General features: G+C 47.5%; 1 protein-coding gene across 8 annotated transcripts in view; it reads right to left on the reverse strand.

Moving 5' to 3' along the window:
• Positions 1-11,779, reverse strand: part of SLC41A3 (solute carrier family 41 member 3) — a 90,710-nt gene that overhangs the window by 60,486 nt on the left and 18,445 nt on the right. For 7 of the 8 annotated variants that reach the window (XM_072784831.1, XM_072784830.1, XM_072784833.1 and 4 more), the window contains exon 2: positions 5,526-5,812. In XM_072784831.1, coding sequence (XP_072640932.1) covers positions 5,526-5,780 — 255 coding nt within the window. In that variant the 5' untranslated portion in view covers positions 5,781-5,812. Of the gene's footprint in view, positions 1-5,525; positions 5,813-11,779 lie in introns of those variants that run through there. The other variant, XM_072784834.1, reaches the window with a different exon arrangement.

Consider the following 11,779-nt stretch of genomic DNA (forward strand, 5'->3'; position numbering starts at 1 on the left):
CCTGGAAAGAGAGGTTCCTATAGATACTGGCGTGTGACCCTCCACATCCAGCTGTCCATTGAGCCTTGGGAGGCATAGCTACTGAGGTCTCCTCAATGTAGGAGAGAGTCAAGCTTGAGGCCGCTGGCTTATCCCATCTGCAGGGGAAGGTCTCCTGTTCTTCCTCAGTCCCTTGCTGGATGCCACCATACCAGAAGAGGTCACCCCTCCCCAGTCCCCTTGGCTATGTAGGGAGCCCCCATGACATCAACTGAGTGAACTGCAATGGAGTTTGTCTACTTTATGGATGGTATGAGCACCATGCTACAGGGTGGAGCTCATGTGGAATATTTATGTCCCTAATAAAGGACACAACCCACCCAACAGTCAGCAAAAGAAGCCAAGCTTTAGGCTGCCATTTAGCACTGGATGCCCTGGCCAGCAAATGGCTCCATCAGCACCTCTTACAAACTCTTGGGCCACTGTCTTAGAGTTGTTCCTTTTAGGATAAGGAACTCAGGGCACTCTTGCCTCAGAGACACCCCAAATATAAATCAAAATCACAGATGTCCCCACATGCAGTAAGGCCACAATGCAAGGCCTCCCTGGGACACCACTTGTCCTCCTTGGTGTTCCAACATTACAGATCATGGCCAGACCCTCATTTTGCTTCTCAGGATACATAATGCTGGCCCTACAGGAAGGACTCAATAAATAAAATCCCACCTCCCCTGGAGACCACAAGCAGCCAGTGGAACTGAAAGGCACACACTGGTCTCCTCAAACAACTCCTATTTAAGCTACAAGGTGTCAAATGAGCCTCCAGTGGGGCCAGGGAGCTGATTAATCTGGCTTTGGTTTAAATCTGGATTCACGCTCCTGGGGACACACACTCCATGCACCCCCAACACAGGCCCCTCCACTGCATTTATTAGCTGCAATGGGGAAGCCCTATAAGTTCACCATGGGGCCCTCAGCCCTCAGGTCAAGAGACTTCTTCACTTGGGCGGGAGGCAGTGTGCCTGTTCCCTAGAAGTCCCAGTCACCACCAAGGCTTAAGTTAGTGTGAAGGCATCACTGGCTCAATGTGGTGTGAGGCCTCAAACTAGCAGTATTAGGTGCTGCTGTGAATGGGGGCAAAGCAGGAGGGCTCTAAGTAGCCTAAACCCCAAGTTCCACCCTGATGTGCCCACAGCCCTTCTTACCACAGCACCTTCTTATCCCTGACTAGTGGGCTCCATCTATTTCCCTGCCAGCCCGTGAATAAGCCAGTCACACCCTCCTGCAGAAACAGGGGCTCCTCCACCTTCTTGAGATCACAGAGTGCCTCCCACAGCCCCTGCAGGCTCATGCTGCTCCCAAGGAGTCCCTTGTGCGGGCCCTACACAGCATCTGCTATCCCCTCTCAGGCTAGGGGGACATGTGATGAAAAACCTGCTGTATTTCTCAACAGTCCAGGGCTGGGCACCCTGGGTTCAGTCATCCCCATAACCCTAGGATGGGAATACTCCCTCACCAAGGGAAGGCAACAGGCTGGCCTCATCCCCTGTGGCACTCAATCCAGGCTTCAATCCCTTACCTCACAGAACTCTCCACATCCTCGCTTCTCCCTCCTGCCAGCCCCCTGCCCTCCTCCCTGTCTAGGCTGCTCCATATCTCTGCTAAGGCATGATCCGTCTCAGACCCTCCCTCCTCTCTACCCTGACCCTACTTCCATGGGGCCCAAGGTTCCTGACCACTCTACAGACCAGCACTATGTCTGTGGACCACCAGTTTGAACTTCTGCTATGTGTAGTGCAGACTCATCACAAAGAATGGGGTTCTTTCTTCTTCATGTGAACACATTCCCAAACCTTGTAATATATGGGCACCTAGGGGCTGGAGGGCTGGATGAGAGGCAGCTTGTTTCTACAAAAGACACGGGCTCAGAGCCTTAAAAGAAAGAGTATTAATCTCACTACATTAAAGCAATATGCAGGGCGAAAAAACCACCAAAAGCAAAGTCAAAAGACAGATAGAAAAATGAGAAACATATTTATAATCCATATCGCAATTAAAGGGCCAATTGCCCTATATATAAAGAGCCCTTAGGTATCAATAAGAAAAAGGACAACCACTCCATAAAAATATGGGCAAAGAATAGAAGCAAATGCCCAGAGATATTCAACTTTACTCATTAATCTAAGAAATGCAAATTACACTGCAAGGGGCCTCGAGAATGGCCCAGTGCCTACACGCCATGTAATCTCCTCTTGAACACAGGCTGAGTTCAGTGACTTGCTTGTAGCCAAAAGAAGAAAGATGTGCTTCTGTGGGGAGGTTACAAAAGGCAGGCTTTTGTGTCTTGCTAGCAGACGCTGCTTCCTTCTCAGACTGCACGCTTTGATGAAGTAGCCATGCTGGACACGTCCAGTGGGGAAAGTACTGAAGGTGGCCTCTGGGCAACAGCCAGTGAGGAACTCAGTCCAACAACTCACCAGGAGCTGAATCCCTCCCACAGCCATGTGAGCACTCCAGGAAGATGCCTCCGCCGTGGCCCAACACCTGGACTATGGCCTCCTGAGAGGCCTGGCAGCAGAAAACCCAGCTAACCAGGGTTCGTGGCCCACAGCACCCACGAGATGATAAGTGAATGCCATTTCAAGCTGCTAACTTTGGTGATAACATGTTACATCCAGATGGAAACTAATAGAGTGTACAATGAAATGCAATTTTCCATCTACCTGATTATTCAAGATCAATGGATCTGATAATAAAAACTGTGTTGCCAAGTGCTGGGAATCAGGCATTTTCCTTTGGTGCTGGAGGGAGTAGAACTGTCCCCACCCCCAGGGCAAGTGATTTGAAGATATCTGTCAAAGTGCAGGCACTTTGTAGCCACAAGCACTTCTACTGGCAATAATTCATCCAACTCACTTACTCAGGAGCCTGTTAAATGTCAAGAAGATTTATTGTAGCTTTTGTGAGAGGAATATTATTTGAAGTTGTCAGGAGCTGCATCGTGCCCCCTCCCCTAAACTGAAGTTCTAACCACCCCCATACTTCACAATATGACTGTATGTGGTGCCAACAAATTGAGCTTTTTAAAAAAAAATTTTTACTTATTTATTCATTCATGAGAGAGAGAGAGAGGCAGAGACACAGGCAGAGGGAGAAGCAGGCTCCATGTAGGGAGCCCGACGTGGGACTCGATCCTGGGTTAGCTGGATCACACACTCTGGGCTGAAGGTGGTGCTAAACCACTGAGCCACCCGGGCTGCCCCAAATTGGGCTTTAAAGAGGTATTAAATTGTAATGAGGTCATAAGCAGAGGCCTCAATCCAATCTGACCAATATCCTCACAAGAAAAGGACATTTGAACACAGACAGCACAGAGGGAAGGCCACACGAGGGCACAGGGAGAAGATGGCCAGCAGCAGCCAAGGGCAGGGGCCTCAGGAGAAACCAACCCAAGGACAGACACCTGGATTTGGCATTTCCAGCTCCAGAACCATGAGAAAATAAGTCTCTCTCATTTAAGCCATTTTTAATGGTTGTTCAGTGTTCCATTATAAAAATACACCAGAATTTATTTAGCCATTTCTGTCCAGATGTGCTTTTAAATTTAATATAATAGTGTGCTAAGGCTGCCGTCACAAAGTGGCTTAAATGTTCTGCTCATGGCTATGCGACCTCTCCCAATGTAATTTATAAACTTGTGTGTGGCGCACATTTCCTAAACCACTGTGGGAGACCATATACACATGTATGTATACATACACACGTGTGAGGTGTGTGTGTGTGTGTGTGTGTGTGTGTGTGTGAGGGACATGTGCTCAGTGATGTCATACTGACAGGAACATGTAATAAAAGAGGCTTTTTGAGAATTTCAGGTGTAGAGCACAGACTGCATGGAGCAGGACCTGAAGGAAGGAGGGTGGTGAGGAGGCAGGGGAGGAGATGGGAGTGGGGTGGGGAGGAATCAACCGGTTATGGGCACCAGGTCACCAGGAGAGGGGGCTGAGGGATCTGGAGGTCACAGGGACACCAAACATGGGGAATGGGGCTGAATCAGACTGGGATGGGGACTCCAGTTTAGGAGAGCCATCCTGGGGCCTGACAAGGTCCAGGTGGATCCTGGAAATGGAGCTGGTGGTCACAGGTGTGATGTCATGAGGAACTGGACAGCTGGGTGCTGGAAGGGTCTCTGAGAACCTCAGACTAGGGTGCGGCCAGGCAGGTGATGGAGTGGAGTGGGATGATGTGATAAGAGGGAGTGTGGGGATAGTGGCATCTAAAGGAGGCAGCAACCACTGCCTATGGCCATGAGACAATGTGGGTTCAACATAGTTACCAAATTTTCAAGAGGAAACAGAAATTCAGACTTATATATGAAATCTGATATTAGCATTGCTTAAAAAAAAAAAAAAAAGGTAAACCACCAGCCTTGGGGCGCCCAGGTGGCTCAGTCAGTGGGTGTCTGTCTTCAGCTCAGACCAGGATCCCAGAGTCCTGGATCAAGTCCCGCATTGGGCTCCTCGATCAGCAGGGAGCCTGCTTTTCCCTCTGCCTGCCGCTCCCCTTTGCTTGTGTGCTCACTCTCTGACAAATAAATAAAATCTTAAAAAAAATAAGAAATAAACCACCAGCCTTACAGCTAAGTGGCAGAACTGGGACTCAAATCAGTGAGGGGCAGGGCCTAAGTTGACACCCTCCCCACCCCCGCACAGAGTCCCTAGAGCCTTGAGTGAAGCATGGCTGGGAGCTGTCACGTGTGTCAGTCCTGCTTCCTCCAGCCTGCCCCACTCTATGATCTTTGTTCTCTGTTGCTTGCTGAGTGATAGGACAGATCTGGCCAGTCATGACTTAGAATATTCTTAGGTATTATGTTTTCCAGGGAGGGGTTCTGAAGATCTCCCTGATGGAAGGCTGAGGCTTTAATGGTAGAACAGGAAAGGCATGGTACTTTGGTAACTTTTTTGTCTGATGGGTTCTCATTAGGTGGCATTCTGGTAGGGCTGCAAATCAAGGGGCCCTGCCTCCCCTCAATAAATGATGACACTGTGAGTCCAGCTAGCCAAGCAGAGAATGTCCTCCCTCAGGGAATAGTGACTGGAACAGGAGTAGACATCAGGATCAATTTTTAGAGATTGACAAAGTGGTCTCTCTTTATTCTAAGAACACATGTACTAAGGATTAACTGCCAAGGGCCATCCTCCCCTCTAGGTAAGGAATCTCACCTGAAAATAAAACACAGCTAAATGACAGAAAAAAGGCCAGCATCCTGATATCATCTAAGCACCTGGATCATGCAATGCCTGAAATCCAACCCCTTGGCTATTTCGACTATATGAGCTTATAAATTGTCTTTTTAAAGCTTAACCTGGGTTAAATTTAGTCTCTGTCACCAGGAACTACAAGAATCTTGCCCAATTTGTAACAAAATGGTATTTGCGAAGAGAAGGCCCTGCCCCTTGTCTCTCAAGCTAGACTCAACATGCTTACTCTTCAGGTATGAAGTTCAACAATGCCCCAAACAGCACCATTACCATTTAGTTCCCTCTTACCTGGAAATAGTTCAGAAGTACGCCAGCCCCAGAGAGTCCCAGTCCTGCAAACAGGAAAGGCACTATCACCTGAAGGCCAATGGACAAGGCAGTCTCCCTGCTAAGCTCAGACCCCGGTGGTTTCAGGACTACCACATGGCTCTCTGATACACTCAGAGGTCCATCTTCTGAGGCTGCAGAGAGTCTTCCAGGACTGAGGGTATGTGGCAGAACCAGCTCCTCTGGCCTCCGCTGTCGAGTCTCTGTCCCATCCATGTGAGCAGAGCTGAGTCCCGGGCAGCCTTAACCTGGGAGACACAAGGTAACAGAGGCTGTCAGTAGAGCGCCTGACCATAGGGCTGATGTCCTTGGGCCCTCCTGCCCAGCAGACGGCTCACCCAGGGACTGCTCCAATGGTCTCCTGCAACCCCTATTTAAACAGCTTTTTATTTAATTGGCACATGTTTGAGGAAAAAAACACTTTCTAGAAGAGAGCACTAAATATTTACAAATTACACTTAGCAAAACTGGTGGCATAGGGAGCTCTGAGAATTCTCTTCTCCATAAAAGAACAAGAAAGCCAGTAAAAACTATCAGGATCCACTTGTTCAGAACTCTGGAAATTAATCAAAGGCTTGCAGCAGTGCAAGGAAGAAAGAAATGCTGAGTCCTCAGCAGGAACAGCAACATGGGTGCCTGTGATAAGGTAACTGTGCCTCAGTCCCACCCCTGCTCTCTGGCTCTGCAGCAGTCTTGAGAACCAACAGCCCAGGGAGAACAGAATGAGCTCCAGCTCTTTCAAAGCCTCATTCTCAAAAAAAAAAAAAAAAAAAAAAAAAAAAAAAAAAGGTCATTATTTGACCTAGCAGGTGGAATTGCCATGTACAGACTGGAGGTATCTCACCCAACTTACAATTCATTCAGGAGAAAATGCCTTCTGCCTGGGGAACATTGGTTGAAGCAATCAGAGGTACTACACAGCTGGCTGAGGCAATGGGTGGCAGCTGGGGCCCATAATAGCTAACCAAAAAGCCTAAAAGGAAAAGCTGGGGAACGAGCTGTCTTTGTAAATTCTAAACAGTTGCTAAATATTGCAGGGAATCTAGCTGGTCACTCACATTCAGCTGGGCATCTGCTCAGGAAATAGCTGAGGAGGCCCGAAGCTCTGACCTCCAGCTCATCTGGAGGCTCTGCAGGAGCAGGAGGGGGGCGGCATTGCCGGCGCCTGACGTGTGCCGAGCCCCCCAGGCAAAGACGGTGAGATTCCTGGGGTCCACACACATCATTCCAGGAGATCTCCTGTCACGCCTTACCTGACCACCAGCAGAGGTACAACACAGAATGCAAAGCAAGAATGCAATGCTGAAGAATTCAGCAAAGTCACTAAAGACAACAACCCCAGCAAGCAGCAATAACAAGAAACCCTGAGAAGAGGGGAGCATCTGATTTCCAGAGTTGTCACATTCCAGAATTTTAAATGTCCAGTTTTCAACAAAAAATATGGGACCTCCTAACTCTGGGAAACGAACCAGGGGTGGTGGAAGGGGAGGTGGGCGGGGGGTGGGGGTCACTGGGTGGCGGGCACTGAAAGGGCACTTGACGGGATGAGTACTGGGTGTTATTCTGTATGTTGACAAATTGAACACCAATAAAAAATAAATTTAAAAAAATATGAGACCTGCAAGGAATCATGACACGGTGAGCTATGCACAGGGATAAAAAGCAATTAATAAAATATATCATGAGGAAGCCCAGACATTGGACTAACTAGGCAAGAACTTTAAATAGCTATTTTTTAAAAAATAAAAAATAAATCAACTTTTTATTTTATTTTTTTAAATGTATTTATTTATTTTATGATAGTCACACACAGAGAGAGAGAGAGGCAGAGACACAGGCAGAGGGAGAAGCAGGCTCCATGCACCGGGAGCCCGACGTGGGATTCGATCCCGGGTCTCCAGGATCGCGCCCTGGGCCAAAGGCAGGCGCCAAACCGCTGCGCCACCCAGGGATCCCTAAATCAACTTTTTAAATATGTTCAAAGAACTTAGGTAACTATGCATGAAGAACTAGAAAAGTATGAAAATGAAGTCTAACCAAATAAGGACTATCAATAAAGAGATAAAAACTACTTTTAAAAGAACCAAATAGAAATTCTGGAGTCGTAAAATAAAATAACCAAAATGTAAAATTCCCTTGAGGAGTGCGCCAGTTGACCTGGGCGGGAGAGTAAGGAACCACTGAACTGAAAGATAAATCAGCAGATATTATCCAACCCGAAGAACAGAAAGAAAACGAGATGAAGAAAAATGAACCAGTCCTCAGTGGGCTACGGGACACCATCAAAGCATCCAGCGTAACAGGAGGCTCAGAAAGGGATGAGAGATCAGAATATCTGAAGACATAACAGGCAAAACCTTTCCAGATATGGTCAGAAAGATTTCCATATTCAAGAAGCTCAACAAATTCCAAGTAAAGTAAATTTAGAGATCCACACAAAGACACACTATCCTCAAACAATGACAAAGAATCTTAAAGGCAGGGAGAAGCCCCCCTTCATGCACCAGAGCTCCTCAAGAAGATTAACAGCTTAATTCTCATCAGAAACCACCAAGGAAGAAATGGGTAGGAAATATCAGAAAGGGAGACAGAACATAAAGACTCCTAACTCTCGGGAATCCTGGGTGGCGCAGCGGCTTGGCGCCTGCCTTTGGCCCAGGGCGCGATCCTGGAGACCCAGGATCGAATCCCACGTCGGGCTCCCGGTGCATGGAGCCTGCTTCTCCCTCTGCCTGTGTCTCTGCCTCTCTCTCTCTCTCTGTGTAACTATCATAAATAAATAAAAATTAAAAAAAAAGACTCCTAACTCTGGCAAACGAACTAGGGGTGGTGGAAGGGGAGGAGGACAGGGGGGTGGGGGTGAATGGGTGTCAGGCACTGAGGGGGGCACTTGATGGGATGAGCACTGGGTGATATTCTGTATGTTGGCAAATTGAACACCAATAAAAAATTTATTAAAAAAAAAAAGAAACCACCAAGGCCAGAGGCAACAGGATGACATATTCCAAGTGCTTAAAGAATGAGACCACCAATCGAGAGCTCTGTAAGGAGCAAACAAAGGTAGCCTTCAAAAATGAAGGACAAATTGAGAGATTCCCAGAGGAACAAAGACCAAGAGAATTTGACACTAGCACACCTGTCTACGGGGAACACCAAAGAAAGTCCTTCAGGCTTCAACTGACAGGACCCAGATAGCAGTTCTTATCCACAAAAAGAAATCCAGAGTGTGAGCAAAGGTAACTACATAGAGAAATAAAACAAACAAAAAAACAGTATAAATGTATTTTTGTTCGTAGCTCTTTTTTCTCTTATCCAATCCAAAGACAGCTGCGTAATTCAGCGATTATATTGGTGTAAACATGTATTTTCTGTTCTCTTGAATCATACATTTTGAAGGGGCAAATTTTATGGTATGTGATTTGTAGCTCAATAAAAAATATTCGTGAATTATTTATGGAAAATAAGGTCAAGAAGCAGAAGGCCACCAGCTTCCCGAAGTGTCTGAGCCCCTGTCCAATAACAGCCCCTGCTCTTTATCACAGAGGCCCAGTGTCCAAGCTCCTCGGTTTTTGTTTCATTCCTTCCTTAGTGTTACCAACTGCGAGTGCAGTCCTCAACATAGTGTTCTGCTCACTTTACGATTTAGATTAGCAAAGTCACACTCCATCCATCCGTGTCTGATTTGTTTAGCCCGACGTTAAGTTTCTCACGTTCATCTTTGTGTATGGTGTAAGAAAATGGTCTAGTTTCATTCTTCTGCATGTGGATGTCCAATTTTCCCAGCACCATTTATTGAAGAGACTGTCCTTTTTCCAGTGGATAGTCTTTCCTGCTTTGTCGAATATTAGTTGACCATAGAGTTCAGGGTCCACTTCTGGGTTCTCTATTCTGTTCCATTGATCTATGAGTCTGTTTTTGTGCCAGTACCACACTGTCTTGATGACCACAGCTTTGTAGTACAACCTGAAATCTGGCATTGTGATGCCCCCAGCTCTGGTTTTCTTTTTTAATATTCCCCTGGCTATTCGGGGTCTTTTCTGATTCTATACAAATCTTAAGATGATCAGCCAGACTGTAGGACCATCTCTTTTCACTGCTACATAGAATGTGACATGCCATGATCCCCCCTGTTCTACTCTTGAAGGACATCCTTTCCAAAATAAAAATCACTTGATTTTTTTTTAAGATTTTATTTATTCAGAGAGACAGAGAGAGAGAGAGAGAGAGAGAGGCAGAGACACAGGCAGAAGGAGAAGCAGGCTCCATGCAGGGAGCCGGACGTGGGACTTGATCCCGGGACTCCAGGATCACGCCCTGGGCCGAAGGCAGGCGCTCAACCGCTGAGCCACCCAGGCAACCCACTTGATTGATTTTTAATACACAAGTAATGTGTTCAAAAGAAATACAATTTAGAAAACACAAAAAGGTATAAATATGGAAGTTTAAATCATCAACATTTTTTAAAAGATTTTATTTATTTGGTAGGAAGTATGGGGGGGTGCGGGGGGAGAAACAGCACCCCCCCCCACCGCAGGCTGAACAGAGTGCCGGTTGCAGGGCTCCATCTCAGGACCCTGAGATCATGACCTGAGCTCACAGCAGATGCCTCACTGCCTGAGCCACTGTGGTGCCCCAAGTCATCAACAATTTTACTGCCCCCAAATAAGTAATGCTAAATCTAGTATATACCCTTCCAGTGTACACAAACACACACACACTATTTTTTTTAATGTTCTAGATCCCAGGCTGTTTTATTTAATAAAATGTATATACCTGTCCACCTCTAGTTTTAGCATAATTTTTATGGCTTCTTATGTCATCCTTGACAGTGCACCCAGGTGTTGGTAAAACTTTCTTTTCCACAGGATTTATAGACTGAAGAAGAGCAGAGAGAAGAACCCAGCACAGACAAGTTGCTACATGTTTTAACTTGTATCCACAAGCTGCCCAAGGCCACCAGCCCCATTTCCTCATTGGCAGGGGGGCCACGGGTGCACTGTGCACAGCAGGTTTATTGAGTCAGCAGAGACGCTGGGCCTGTGAGCACAGACTGAATGAGCAATGGGTAAGCAGGGCACAGGGGAAGCCTCACACCTTTTAGGGACACCTCTGAAGGTAGGAACAATCCCCACACACAAGCCTATAGAACTTGGGCCAAGGCAGGCTTTGCTCGGCTCAAAAAGGCAATAAACCACACACACACAGAAAAGAAAAAAAAAGGTAATGGGAATTACTTATTCCTGCATGACTCCACTGTCCTAAAGGCTTTGTAGCAGCGCCAGCAGTAGGATAGGAAATGTCTGCTCCTCTTGCCACACCAGGGCAGTGCCACCCTAGCCTCCACCCTGGTCCTGCCCCCACAGGAGCCACCCTTACCTGGCTGGTCCAGGCGCAGGTCATTCGTTAGAACTGAGACCCACACCCCACCTTCCCAGTGGCTTTCCTGTCCTAGACCCTCTAAGCCTGAACCTTAGACCCTTGAGACAAACCAACCACTCTCTTTAAATGCATCACATGCTGTGCAGAAATGCTGGTAAACTGAGTCAGGCCCACTAGGGAGGCCTGGCCATTGCGGCAAAGTGGGTCATGGTAGAGAGATGAGTCCCAGACCCACCATCACTGGGAGCACATGCAGAGCTGTCAGCTTGGGCTCAGGTCCCCATTCTGCTGTTCTATGCAGCTCCCCTGGAACCCACAGGGTTGAAGGACAATCAGAACAGGGCTGGGGGGCTCTGGGTCCCTGAAGTGCCAGATCCACAATCTCTTCAAACAAATAATAGACACAGCTACCCATGACCCATGCGGTGGGCCTCCATACCCGGTACCCCCACCAGGAAGGTCTATTACTGCCTGCATCACATGGCAGAGGAAACAGGATAAAGGGGGCGAGGAGTCCCAAAGCCCACCTCAGCCTCTCAAGGACTTGCACTCACCAGGGTCTCCTCTCTCCTGCCTTTTCAGTTTCTCCCCCTCTACCTCTGTGGGATCATCTGATGAAAATAGGTCCTTGTTCTAGAATCTTCTCGAACATGCTCTCTTGACCTCATGCCCACCCTCTAGCTTGCACACTATTTCTCTCCTCCCTCCCAGGACACAACGAAACAGACACATCCTCACTGTCTCTGTGTCCTTGTCTCTGTGCTCAATACCCATCTGGCTCCTTCCTGCACACGTGGCCCTTGCCAAGGCCAGCGGTCACCTACATGATGCCAAAC

Source organism: Canis lupus, chromosome 19, assembly GCF_048164855.1.
Source record: "Canis lupus baileyi chromosome 19, mCanLup2.hap1, whole genome shotgun sequence".
NCBI lineage: Eukaryota > Metazoa > Chordata > Mammalia > Carnivora > Canidae > Canis > Canis lupus.